This window comes from Phodopus roborovskii, unplaced genomic scaffold, assembly GCF_943737965.1.
Source record: "Phodopus roborovskii unplaced genomic scaffold, PHOROB, whole genome shotgun sequence".
NCBI lineage: Eukaryota > Metazoa > Chordata > Mammalia > Rodentia > Cricetidae > Phodopus > Phodopus roborovskii.
In genome coordinates, this window is record NW_026126480.1 from 18,638,435 (window position 1) to 18,652,748 (window position 14,314).

At 38.1% G+C, this 14,314-nt stretch overlaps 1 protein-coding gene across 1 annotated transcript in view; it reads right to left on the reverse strand.

The window, feature by feature from the left end:
• The window catches only part of Stk33 (serine/threonine kinase 33), a 68,268-nt gene that overhangs the window by 37,624 nt on the left and 16,330 nt on the right, over positions 1–14,314 (reverse strand). Inside the window, exons 6-10 of the mRNA XM_051192651.1 lie at positions 8,613–8,701; positions 6,737–6,824; positions 4,424–4,499; positions 898–1,010; positions 219–304 (exon numbers count right to left, since the gene is read on the reverse strand). Coding sequence (XP_051048608.1) covers positions 219–304; positions 898–1,010; positions 4,424–4,499; positions 6,737–6,824; positions 8,613–8,701 — 452 coding nt within the window. The remainder of the gene's footprint in view (positions 1–218; positions 305–897; positions 1,011–4,423; positions 4,500–6,736; positions 6,825–8,612; positions 8,702–14,314) is intronic.

Genomic DNA, 14,314 nt, shown 5'->3' on the forward strand with positions numbered 1-14,314 from the left:
AACAAACAAAGTTCATTTGAATGTCTATAAATACATATGAGCAACTGTGGTGACAGTCAGAAACATTTGGAACTGCCCATTTCAGAAATGTGTCAAGACTCACTACTCCTTTTTAACTTGTCAGAAGATGGAACTAATTGACTGCTTCAAGACTACAAGACCATGCAAAATGCGTGATGTCAGAAAGAAAGTTTTTAAAAAGGAGCACTGTAACTTACTGTCAACCACTGGTTATCTAGAAGTTCCTTAGCTGTGATTCTGTGAGCAGGATCTACTTTCATAAGTTGTTTCAAAACATTTTTTGCTGCAAATAAAGGGGAGAAAAACCTTGAAATATTATTTCTCTTAACCTCAGTTAATGTCACACATTAGCTGGACATGGTGACACAGGCTGCTAGCCCCCGCTACTTGAGAGGCTGAGACAGGAGTATTGTTTGTGCCCACAAATTTGAAACAAGCCAAAAAGTTAAGACAACTCAGAGAGAGACACCCCCCAACCCTGGTAAAAAATACAAAGCAAAACAAAAATTATTCATTTCCCATTTATTTAGGTTATGATTATATAATACAAAGGATGCCAAGTATCACCAATATGAAAGTCTAATAAATAGTATTGAATACCTTCTGTTGCTAGATTATCTGGATTAATGATTTATAGTGAAAACGGTACACAACAGCAAGATTCCACTTTATTTTTTTAATTGGTACTTTTTGTTTTGTTCCTGGAAGTTTTGGCCATCACAATCACAATGAAAATATCACTATTTCCATGAGCAAATATCATTTAATCTAAAGTAGACTCTATGATTAACCAGATATTTACAAAAGTTTTATTAGTGGGTCAATTTCCATATATTAATTGTTTGCTTTTAGTAAATAATACAAATCCATACTCACCAGAATCACTTACAGATTCCCAGACTGGGTCTTCAAATTCTAGCTCTCCCTTTCTTATTAATTCAAAGAGCTTTTCCTCCGAGTTTGCCAAAAAGGGTGGCTCTCCACACAGTCTAAACAAAGGCAGTCATTTGTTCATATGTTTTCAACGTAAGACTCTTAAAAATTAACTTTCTGCAGGACTTGGAGGAGTGATGCTTTGTAGTAAGTAACAGACAGAAAGAGAAGGGTGCCTCTGGCTGGACAGAAGAAGCAATGGGGCCATCAGGCTCATTGCTGGTCTCATCTCAGGGCATGCCTAGGCACCAAGACCTCAGAACTGCAAATGCCCCCAAGGCTTCTGCGGGTGGGAGACACTAGGATTAAGGGTTACAATGCAGGAAGGTGTGTAGGGATTGAGTGCATAGTCACAGCGGCATGAGCAAAGGATGTAGTCTGGGGCAGATAGCTTCTCCTGGAAAAGCTTCTTGTTAGGGGATCAGTAGTTGTCAAGCTGTTGTACAAATTCTTACTTTAATACTTTTTATTTCTCAAGCTCATTCTGACACTTCTTTCTTCTTACTTGGTTTACTACTGCTTAGTTTTAAAATGGAATTTTAAAAGCCATAGAACACAGAAAGAAAATAACCAGAAAAATGGTTGTATGGACACTTACTATCTATTATAACAAGTACAGGCCAGCTAAGGCCCAGTTCATTGAGCCTGTTATCAAGCAGTGATATGCATGGCCCCCAATCTCTTAGCAGCCTCTGCAAGCAACTATAGCTTAAGGGCTACATTTTAAATTTTCCACTTTTTTCCTGTCCTTTGCAATTTTATTTACGCAAAATGCATCTAATGGTTGGTCAATCAGCAGCATATGGAGCTTTATGACAGCAATTTCCCAGCACATCCAGAAAAGGGAATCCAGGACGTGAAAAAATGCCTCTTAAAGCTTCCTATTATTTTCTGTTGCATTAACAGGAATTAGGACAGTAGAGGATAGGAACCATAAAGAGTATTTATTTATGTTAATTTCACCTTCAGAAAGCATGTTATCATTGTCCAATTAAGTAGAAATCAATCTGAGCTAACTGATAAACAAGGAAGTAGCCCACATGAAGAATGCAATGTGCTGTGCTCAGGGTGAAAGGAATTGTCTATAGTGCCACAGGGCTCCAACAGATTAATGAGTAGGCACTGGTGAGTTAAGGGATGGTCTTCTGTGAAGAAAGGAAGAAGCCATTACAATGATGTGCAATCACACTCTGGAGCAGAAACATTCAAATTAGATAGTTAAGAAAGAGGAAAAAGAAAAAAAAAAAAATGAAAGGTGGGTAATACACTTGCTTTCCTTAACAGCAAATTCAAAAAGTAACAAACACCATATGGATTGTGTGATGATTCACTATGCAAATTAATATGGACTTTTGTAGACAGTCTTAAGCGTATGAAAGATTTATTTAAATAGTTACATGTTAATTAAAGACGAAACTCGGGTTTTTTGCCCCATGATTATACTTCATGCTGTCTAAGCAATGACGCATGTGGACCAACCCAGTTACAGCCTCAATCACATCATCTGACTTCTACTGTCTGTGTCTTCCATTTCACACAACCATGAAAATGTAGCTACAGTGATATTAGTGTTTAGACACGATATGGAAGAGGCAGTGCACAGCAACATAACCATAAAACTAATGTTGCATTGACATCAAAGTGTTCAGAGTCACTCAAAGACAGAACAATGGTCACTAACTTTTTAGAACACCTCTTAGAAAATTCACTTAATTCAATTTAATAAGTGTACTAAACACTCAATGTGGGCTGGTTGTTGTGTTGTATCGGATGCCAGGGATGCAAAGATGAATAATTTAAACTGTCTTTCACAGAACTTAAAACAAGGAAAATAGATATGATAAATAGAATATTGTAATATTTCCATGTAATTTGACTTTTAAATATGTTATTATTTACCAGGTAGTGGTGATGCACACCTTTAATCCCAGTACTTGGGAGGTAGAGGCAGGCTGATCTCTGTGAGTTCAAGGCCAGCATCTACAAAGTGAGTTTCAGGACAGCCAGGGCTGTTACACACACACACACACACACACACACACACACACACACACACACAAACCCTGTCTTGGGAAAAAAAGTTGTTATTGCTCATATATCACAATGAGTGCTAACACTTAATGTTAAATATTTCTATATTAGAATTGTTAGTTACATCGAGACAGTCTCATGTAGCCTGGAGCAGACTATGTAGCCAAGGGTGACCTGTAGTAAGTTCTGCTCCCCCTGTGTCCATTTCCCTAGTGCTGAAACTGAAGGCTTGAACCACCACACCTGGTATATGCAGTGCTGGGGACCAAAGCAGGTATTCCTGTGTGCTGGGAAGGGACTTTATCAACTGAACTAACATCCCAGCCATATTTTTTATTTGAGTGTTACTATTTTGCATGAGTTTTTAAACAATAACTTAAATCCTCTGTGAGATGCAGAAAAAAGTTTTTATATATAATAAACATATATCTTCTGTGGTAAGGTAGGAGTTAGGAAAAAAGAAAGCTTTAGTGTTTGGCCAATCTAGGAGAAAAGTTCACAGAGGAGAAAAGGGTAGGCACTCATGGCACACACATTTGCGCATGCACACATAAACACACACACACACACACACACACACACACACACACACACACCATGCAATGCAGAATGTGAGTGACAAAGAGTAACCTAGAGTTATCGCAGAGAAAGGGCGGTACATGAAAACACACACACAGCCCAAGCCTGGAAAAGCGAGCTATATGAGGTAGTGAATGATCTGCCAAGTCACACCATGTCAGATGAGCTGGTAATTTTCTAGACAAGGAGTAATTATTAGAGAGCTTTAGTCTAGAAAGAGTATGATGCAGATGACAGTCCTGCAAGCAGTGCCAAGAGCAGAGTGGAGGGTGAACAGAAGCAGGAAAGCAGCCACAAAGATCCTGAAATGATAAGGCCAAGAATGGGTGAGAACATTTCACAGGCAAACTTTGCAGGACTTAGGGTTTGACCAAATCATGAGAGCAAGAGGGAAGGAAGGGCAAGAATTACCGAGGCTGTCACAGTGGTCAGGGAATTGGGGAATACCAACAGTCCCTAAATCCTGAAGCAACCTCTACCTAACTGTACCCACTCCCCCACTGTGGACAGCTCTGGGGCAGATGGCTCTACTTCACTATTCCTGGTGCTTTACAGGTGAAACTCTAAGCTGCAGCAAGGGACCAGGAAAGACAGATTTTCACCTAGCTTGGATTATGTGGTACAATCTTGCATTTGTAGATCAGTGAAAAGCAAAACTGAACATGGTGAATGTGCAGCTCTAACTAAATACTTATGAGATGATCCTGAAACCTAGCGAGAGAGCACTCAGGACAACAATCCAATTGGATTTTAAATTACACCTTTAAAAAATACTGTTTAGTTTTAATTTAAAATCTATGTCAATCTACAGCCAGAGACTTCCATTGTATTTATACTGGACATTCAGTAGGCTACTTACAAAAGGTACATTATGACACCTATGCTCCAAATGTCGCACTGCTGGCTGTACTCATGGGCATTGATAACCTCTGGTGCTGCCAAACAAGCAGAAATAAAATAATATTAATAATAAAATAAATGGCTTTCAATTGCTTAAATACAAAGCATGAGAAATGTGCTGATGTGTTGTAATTTATTCCTCCAGAGGGAAAAAAAGAGCCAACAGCAGATGCTGAATGAATAATGTACAGGCCTTCCAACCAATGTCACCAAATCCAAATCCTCACTCCTATCAATTAGTTCCTAATGGGGCAATGGCATAAACTGCATTGCTAAATGTGCAGTTCGTTACTCATGTAAAATGATTAAGTGATTTTACAAAGGTTGTGTAGTTGTAATAGAAGACAATAATACCTTAGACTTTGCCCCAAATAGAAGGAAACACACCACTTAAGTAAATATTATTTAAATCGAGGACAATATGTATAAATCTGAATTCATAGGAATGCTAATATTGTGGTTATGAATCACCTCAGTAGAATAATGATAATAATAATTAAATATCATAGCACTATACTGACAGAATATATATTATTTCTCACATTTTCTATGTAAGAAAACTGAGGTAGAAAGCACACTCACATAAGACTGGGTCAAAGCACCAATGAGTCCCAGTGTAGGATGAGGTTCCAAGTATGTGACTCAATTCTGTGCTGTCTGATTGACAAAGGTGTTCACAACAGGGTCCCTTCAAACAGCCTCTCAAAGCAGCACCATGCCTTTAACCTTAAGATGGTACACGCTTTAAAGAAGAGCTTTTAGGGGTTTGCTTTATAGCGGCTGGATTCTTCATAAGTCAATATGATAGCAAGGAATAGCTCTACTTTGATTTTACACACATAGATATATTTCTTTAAAGAAAACAGTCACAGACACAAAAATAAGATGCATATATAGATTTCAAAAGAACTTTAAAATTTACAAAGTGATTTTGAATAATAAGTTGTGTTCAGAATCCTATGAGCCTGTCATGAAGGCACTTGATGCCCTGTCCATGGAGGTGGAAACCATGGAGATCTGACTGCAGTTACAAACTCTGGAGCGTTTCCTATGGAAAAGCTGTGTGCTTATCGAGAAAGCATTCCTAGTTTTCTCAACTAACACACTGACCCTGTACATGTATGCGCTCACATGTGAGTGCACACACTTGAGCTCATGCATGCATGTGCACACACATACACACTCTTCTATAGCAACTGCTAAAAACAAATAGTTTTTTATTTTCCCCACTCTCTATATTAGAGAAATGGAAAACAACAAAAAGAAGCCAAAAGATACATAGGAAAATGAGAAAAGGCCAAACTACCATAGCTCACAAATTGGATACTTTGTCTCCAAATAATTAAAAATTTACAGCATTCCTCTTTTTGCAATTATTGTGTGTGTTTGCAATCTTTAACTGCATGTAAAACTTTAAATATATAACCAGCAAAGTGCAAGTTGTTCCATGGCGATGTGTCTGTCATGAAAGCAAATTCTGAGGCCAGACTCAGTGCAGGCTGCCTTACGGCTGTGCCACACACAGCAGGCACTAAAACCCCTGGCCTCCACTTTTTCAGTCTCCCTAATTATCAGGGGCATTTCTGCCTGCACTGTTATCCCAGCCCTCAGGGAGGCAGAAGCCAGAATATCTGTGCCAAGGAGCCATTTAGGAAGTCAGCAAAGCTCCACAAACCATCTGTCTTCCCTCTTGTTCTCTCACTTGTTATCAGTGTAGACAACTAATAAGCAGGCATAAAACTCAGGGTGCTTGGATATATTTTCCCCATGTAACTAAGACCAGATGTCTTTTGCCAATGGAAGGATATGAACAGAATCTAAAGTAGCCTTTTCCCAAGTAAGATAAAACAATTTAAAAACTTTATGTGTCAAGTAGGCAAAAAAAAAAAAAAAAAAAAAAAGAAAAAAAAAGCAATGAATAAAGTATACTTTTCAGCAATAAAAACAGATAAACTACTGGTACAACAACATGCATAAAATAGCATAACAGTTCTGTGGAACAGAAACACGAATAAGTGCACACTATGATACAAGCACGACTGAATTTAGTGATAGAAACCACTGGTAATTACTGGGACACAAGAGAGGAATTGGTAGAGGAAGACAGGGTAACAGAAGTGCTGTGGTCTCATTGGCATGGTGATTTTATAAATTAGAGCTCACTGTGCAGATTATGGCAATCCTTTTGTCTCAGCCTCCCAAATGCTGAGGTCATAGGTACCGGCTTACCACCCTTTTCAGAGTTCTACCTTTTTCAAGTCTTCTCACTTACCCATATAGATAGGAGTGCCACACGTGGTCTGCATCATGCCTTCACTCCTGGAGCCATGCTTCTTGACCGCCAAGCCAAAATCAGTCACCTGAGAGCAGATACACAACTCAGTCACTCAGTGACTTCCATACACTGTAGCTGCATTTAATCCTCACTAGCTGGGGACAGGCTTTTCCCTGTATTACTAATAAAGACTTGACCTTCCTTCTCTTCCCACCCAATCTGGGTGCAGAGAAACTTGGTAACAAGAACCCAGGATGTAAACTGTTCATGCCTTTTGTTAATTCTTCTTAGTAAAGATTTTTTATAAGTTCTTTCATTGCAAAATACAGCCTAGCCTTGGATGTGTTATCTATTTTTCTGTTGCTGGAGTTATGGTCCAGCAAAAGCACTGTTTAAATAAAAATAGTTATCATTATCAACACTTACTAAGACTCTTTTTTAACATGTATAACTTGTTTTCCATTACTATTATTATCATGTCCTTTGTGAGTATCGAGTATACTACAATTGCTACACTACTTAAAATGAAACAAATTGGCAAAGATAAAAAGGCCCACACCAACATGGCCTGGTCACAGAGGGCCTGAAGGCCTTTGTTGCAACTTCAGTCTCCTGCCCCACTCTAAGTCTTGGTAACTACACCTTCAGATAGTGAGTATTTGGCATGTACCCTTTGGTTGTCTATCAAAGTGGAATGCCCTTGGACCCAAAGCAGACACAAAGGCACATTTATGGATCATACAAGCAAAGCATAGGTTCTTTGTTCACACTACATGCAAATTGTCAGTACCTTACAAAGTGCAAGGAAATGTTCCTAATTAACATGTAAAATTACCAAATCCATCTCTTTTTCTTTTATATAGGGTTTCACTCTGCAGTCCAGGCCAATCTAAAACACACTATGTAGCCAGGCTTGCCTTAAACGCATGGCAATCCTGCTTCAGCACCTCCTGTGCTGGGAATACAAGTGTGCATCAGCATGCCTTGAATCAATTACTCCAGGACTTGGAACTTAAATCTACCTTTTTCCACACAACATCTATGCAGACACAAAACATACTAAAGCCTTCATAATCCAGTTCCACTATTTGGAGAGCAGAGTGTCTTGTTCACAAGAGGTTAACTGAGCATGTTGTCTCAGGCTTTTCTCCACATTCCAACAAAGAACAAAATGGCTGAAGTTCCTGCCTGCATGGAGGTTACAATGGACTATGAAGAACAGTCACCAAAGGTTGTCAGCAGTGTTGCTGAGTCTGTTTCTACTGCATATGGATTTAGCTTCTGCAATGGCAACTTACAGACACATTTGATTCTAAAGTTAACACTTGCACACATTTTGAAAGCAGCCACTATTAAAGTGCTAAGTAATAAATAATGTATTCTATCATTTATTTGACATTACGGAACGCTTAATTTGAATAAAATCTTCAAGAATAAACACTTGGCACATTAATTGTGGTTAAGACATAAATATTAATACCCAGGAAAAATTTCAATGAGAAATACAGACTGTAGCATTAATTTAGTATCAAAAGCACAGCCAAGGTGTGTTTTTCTCTAAATCTGTAACACATTTACATCAAATTACCAGACATAATTTTGAAATTAATTAGAATTCAGAGCATCTGTTTGCTTGCTATTAACTAATGATTTAGAACCATCCAAAAGAATATGCACTTTGAAAAACACAATCAGTAGCATCACTTAGCTTGTAAAATTATTTTTATCAGTTACAACTTCTTTTGTGAATTTTTTACTCCTTAGCATAAATGGCTTGGATTCGAAAGTCAACAAAGTGTGTCCAAGATGTCTTTAGCTTCATTGTTGCTGGATGTTTTCTGAGAAATCATGAGTAGTAGTTCTAGGCTCTTACCTTTATGTTTAAGTTCATTTCATTGTTATCATCCATAAAGCTGCTTTTAACCATTATGTTTTCCAGCTTCAGATCTCTGTGCACTATATCTACCAGGAAAATAGACAAGCAAAGCAAATATCAGAAAGACAATGAGGACAGAAACAGGACAGATAAAGTATGAGGAGAGGCCAAGTACAATTTTCCCTGTTCTGTTTTTACTTACACCCCTCTTCTCTACATTTCTATCAGAAGCTATTTTCTCATCTCTGTATGTTCCCTGTTGTGACAAACTAACATCTCAGCCTGGTGAGTGTGGAAGGGGATCTATTTGAGGATACACATTTCCAGGAGCACAAAGGCAGCCTGGGTCACAACATAGGCCAGCTAAGGTTTTCTGTATCCTTGGGCCTCTAAACAGGAATTTTGTTTCTGTTATAACATTACTGTCAACATAAACATTTTAACACATTGTAAGTTGGCCACACATGCATACACTGTATTTCAGTGTGTTCTAAAATATCAGTATACATTTTCATACTGTTCATATGTTGAAATAAAACCCACAACTCTTGGGATACAAACCTATGTTTAAACAGGTCAGATCTGAGGTAAGATTCCTGTGTACATCCAAATAATGTACCAAACACTCCTCTGCAAATAACTGAGTTCACATCCACAGCAAACACTTCCAGAGCTGTAGAAAGTTAAATGTATAACTTCTAGGGAAATGCATCTCAACTAGACCCAGACTGGCAGTTGTACCTAATCACTTACAATTCTTAAATATCCCCCAGGCTTTGTCTTTGGAATTCTTCCTGATTCTGTTACTCCACCTGTCTCTACTTACATAAATACCATTCCACTTTAATTAACATATTTTGTGATGTTTTTATCTTTGGTGGGAGCAAATCTCCCTAATAGCCCACATTTTTATCTTCGATATTCTCATCCTTTTTAGAATAATTTTTAAAATCTCACCCCCAAAAAATGCTGTTAAGATAATATAGAAATATACTGAAAAAAAATATCACTTGACAAGGGAGAACAGAGACAAGCATGGCATTCAGCCTCTGCAAGCCTTTCCTCACTGAAATCCTTCTCTTGTCTGGGCCTGTGTTCCTAGAACTAATTCTGACACCCGGTTAAGCTCCCTGCACTTCACACAACTCTCCACACTGGATTACAAGCTGTTTTCTGTACTCCATCTCCTACTAGCCTAAGCCACTTGAGGAGCAGGGGTCTTAATTTTTTTCATCTTTGTAACTCTAGGGCTGAACACATACAGTAGGTACGGATGAAACTGAGATCCCAAAGCCTGTCACTGACCTTTGCAAACAAGTACTTTCTCACCTATAAAATGAGGATGTTCTAAAGTCACTCCTAATAACATCAAAGGAAAGGGGAGCATGGAACAAAGAGACAGCACTAAAACTGGAGTCAGTTAAAGCTATTAGAATAAGCAGAGTTCTTTTTAGACATTTTTTAAAGCATTGGTAAATTACTCCAAATGTCGTCTTCTTCTCCTCCTCCTCCTCCTCCTCCTCTTCCTCCTCCTCTTCCTCCTCCGTCTCTTCCTTCTTTTTCTTCTTCTTGTGTGGTCTTATTTTTATTAATTATATTTTACATTTTGATCCTGGTTCCCCTTCCTTCCTCTCTCCTTCAGCTCCTCCCACTAGCCCCTCCACCTCCCATCTGCTCCTTGAAGAGGAAGTCTACTAAGTCTGTCCCATTATCTCACTGAGGCAGGACCAAGGCACCTCCTCACCCCCACCCCTGTGTCTAGGCCAGGCAAGGTATCACTCCATATAGAATGGGCTCAACTAAGTCTGTCTGTGTGTTAGAGTTAGATCTTGGACCCACTACCAATGGCCTCATATATTGTCCCAATAGCACCATTGTCACCTATATTAAGGGAGTCTAGTTCAGTCTTATGCAAGTTCCCCATCTGTCAGACCGGAGTCAGTGATCTCTCACTAGCTCAGGTCAGCCAGTTCTGTGGGTTTCCCCATCATGGTCTTGACTCCTTTGTCCATATTTTTGCTCCTCCCTCACTTCGATTGTACTCCAGGAGCTTGGCCCATTGGTTAGTTGTGAATTTCTGCATCTGCTTCCCTCTGTTTCTGTAAGAGGGTTCTAGCTTCTCTGGTGTTATGGATTGTAGGCTGGGTATCTTTTGCTTTACACCTGGTATCCACTGATGAGTACATACTGTATTTGTCTTTCTGGCTTGGGGTTACCTCATTCAGGATATTTTTTTTTCTAGTTCTGACCATTTGCCTGCAAATTTTAGGCTGTCATTGTTTCTTACTGCTGAGTAGTGCTCCATTGTGTAAACATACCACATTTTCTTTAGCCATTCTTCAGTTGAGGGGCATCTTGTTTCCAAGATCTGGTTATTATGAATACTGTTGCTATGAACATAGTTGAGTGATGGGAGATGTCATTCTGTAAATATGTTTCTCTTTTTGGTTAATGAATAAAGCATTGTTTGTCAATAGGAAAGTAAGACAGGTGGAACTAGGAGACAAGGAGGATTCAGGAAGTGGTAGGAAAGAGTTTCAAGATATAGGACCAACAGGGTAGAACTCCGGGCCCTCTCGCCAGTAAAATAAGACCACGTGGAAATACTTAGATTAATAGAAATGGGTTAATATTTAAGACAGATAGCCAATAAGATAAGAAACTAGTAACAGACCAACAGCATTGTATCGAATATAGAGTCTCTGTGTGTTCTTTGGGGTTGCCGTGGGTGTGCCCAGGCTGGTGGGAAAACATGCTCCTAACAGTTGAGCAAATGTCCTTGTGGTATGAATGTGCCTCTTTGGGTATATGCCCAAAAGTGGTATTGCAGAGTCTTGAGGTAACTTGATCCCTAATTTTCAGAGAAATTGCCATACTGATTTCCACAGTGACTGTATAAGCTTGGACTCCTACTAGCAGTGGAGGAGTGTTCCCCTTTCTCCACATCCTATCCAGCATAAGCTGTCATTGGTGTTTTTGATCTTAGCCATTCAGATAAGTGTAAGATAGAATTTCAGAGTGCTTTTGATTCACGTTTCCTTAATGAGTACAGATGTTGAGCATTTCCTTAAGTGTCTCTTGGCCATTTGAAATTGTTCTGTTGAGAATTTTCTGTTTAGATCTGTACTCCATTTTTAATTAGATTCTTTGGTAGTTTGATGTGTAGTTTCTTGAGTTCTTTGTATATTTTGGAGATCCACCCTCAGTCAGGTGTGGGAATTGTGAAGATCTTTTCCCATTCTGTAGGGAGCTGTTTTGTCTTGTTGACAATGTTCTTTGCTTTACAGAAGCTTCTTGGTTTTAGGAGGTCCCATTTATTAATTGTTGCTCTCAGTGTCTGTGTTACTGGTGTTATGTTTAGTAAGTCTCCTGTACATATATGTTCAAGTGTATTTTCCACTTTCTCTTCTATGATGTTCAGTGTGGATGGATTTATATTGAGGTCTTTGATCCATTAGGACTTTGGTTTTGTGCATGGTGATAGATATGGATCTATTTGCATTCTTTGACATGTTGAGAGCCAATTATACCAGCACCATTTGTTGAATATGCTTTTTTCACCATTTTATATTTTTAGCTTCTTTTTCAAAAATTAGATGTTCATAGGTATATAGGTTGATATCAGGATCTTTGATTCAATTCCATTGGTTCACCTGTTTGGTTTTGTGCTAATATCAAGCTGTTTTCATTACTATAGCTCTACAGCAGAGCTTGAAGTCAAAGATGGTGATGCCTCCAGATGATCACTTATTGTACAGAATAGTTTAGGCTATACTGGGTTTTTTGTTTTTCCATATGAAGTTGAGTATTGTTCTTTCAAGGTCTGTCAAGAATTGTGCTGGAATTTTGATAGGGCTTGCATTGAATCTGCAGATTGCTTTTGGTAGAATTGTTAATTTTTATTGTGTTGACCCTACCTATCCAAGAGCACGGGAAATCTTTTCATTTTCTGATATATTCTTTAATTTCTTTCTTTAAAGATTTGAAGTTCTTGTCATACAGGTTTTCCACTTGTTTGGTTAGAGTTACCCCCAAGATATTTTATGATATTTGTGGCCATTGTAAAGGGAGATGTTTCTCTGATTTCTTTCTCGGCCTGTTTATCATCTGTATTAGGAAGGCTACTGATGTTTTTAATCAATCTTGTATCCTACTACATTATTGAAGGTGTTTATCAGTTATAAGAGTTCTCTGGTAGAATTTTTGGGACCACTTATGTAAACTATCATATTATCAGCAAATAGCAAGAATTTGACTTCTTTTCCAATTTGTATCCCCTTGATCTCCCTTTGTTATCTTATTGCTCTAGCTAAAACTTCAAGTACTATGTTGAATAGATATGGAGAGAGTAGACAGCCTTGTTTTGTTCCTGATTTCAGTGGGATTACTTTGAGTTTCTATTTAGTTTGGTGTTGGCTGTTGGGTTGCTGTGCATTGTCTTTATTATATTTAGGTATGTCCTTTGTATACCTGTTCTCTGCAAGACCTTTATCATGAAGGGGTGTTGAACTTTGGCAAAGGCCTTTTCAGCATCTAATGAGATGATCATGTTTTTTTTTTTCTTTCACTTTGTTTATATGACAGATTACATTGATGGAATTTTGTATGTTGAACCATCCTTCCATCTCTGAGGTGAATCCTACTTGGTCATGGTAGATGATTTTTCTAATGTGTTCTTGGATTCAATTTGCCAGTAGTTTTGAATATTTTTGCATCTATGTTCATGAGAGAAATTGGTCTGCAATTCTCTATCTTTGTAGTATCATTGTATGGTTTAGGTATCAGGGTATCTGTAGCCTCATAAAAAGAGTTTGGCTATGTTTCTTCTGTTTCTATTGTGTGGAATAATTTGAGGAGTATTGATATTAGCTCTTCTTTGAATATCTGGTAGAATGCACTGAAACCATCTGGGCCTGTGTTTTTGTTTTTGGTTTGTTTTTGTTTTTGGTTGGGAGACTATTGATGACTGCTTCTATTTCCTTAAGGGTTATATAGGTATATTTAAGTTGTTTATCTGTTCTTGATTTAATTTTGGTATGTGTACTTATCTTGAAAATTGTCCATCTCCTTAAAGTTTTCCAATTTTGTGGAGTACAGGTTTTTAAAGTATAACTTGATGGTTCTCTGGATTTCCGCAGTGTCTGTTATGACCCCCTTTTCATTTCTGATTTTGTTAGTTTGGATATTTTCTCTCTCTGACTTTTGATTATTTTGCATAAAGGTTTGTCTATTTTGTTGAATTGTTTCATTGATTCTTTGCATTGTTTTCTTTGTTTCTATTTCATTGATTTCAGCTTTCCATTTGACTATTTTTTGCTGTCTACCCTTTCTGGGTGAGTTTGTCTTTTTTTTTGTTCTAGCACTTTCAGTTGTTCTGTTAATTCACTAGGTTGGAATTTTTCCAGCTTCTTTAGGTAGGCATTTAGTGTTATGAATTTCCCTCTTAGCACTGCTTTCACTGTGTACCATAAGTTTGGGTTTGTTATGTGGTCATTTCCATTAAATTTTAGGAAGCCTTTTATTTCTTTCTTTATTTCTTCCTTTACCCCGTGGTGGTTCAGTTGATCACTGTTCAATTTCCATGTATTTGTGGGCTTTCTGAAATTAATGTTGCTACTGAATTCTAACTTTAAACTGTGGTGATCAGATAGGGTACAGGAGTTTATTCCAAATTTTTTTTTCTATCTGCTGAGGTTTGC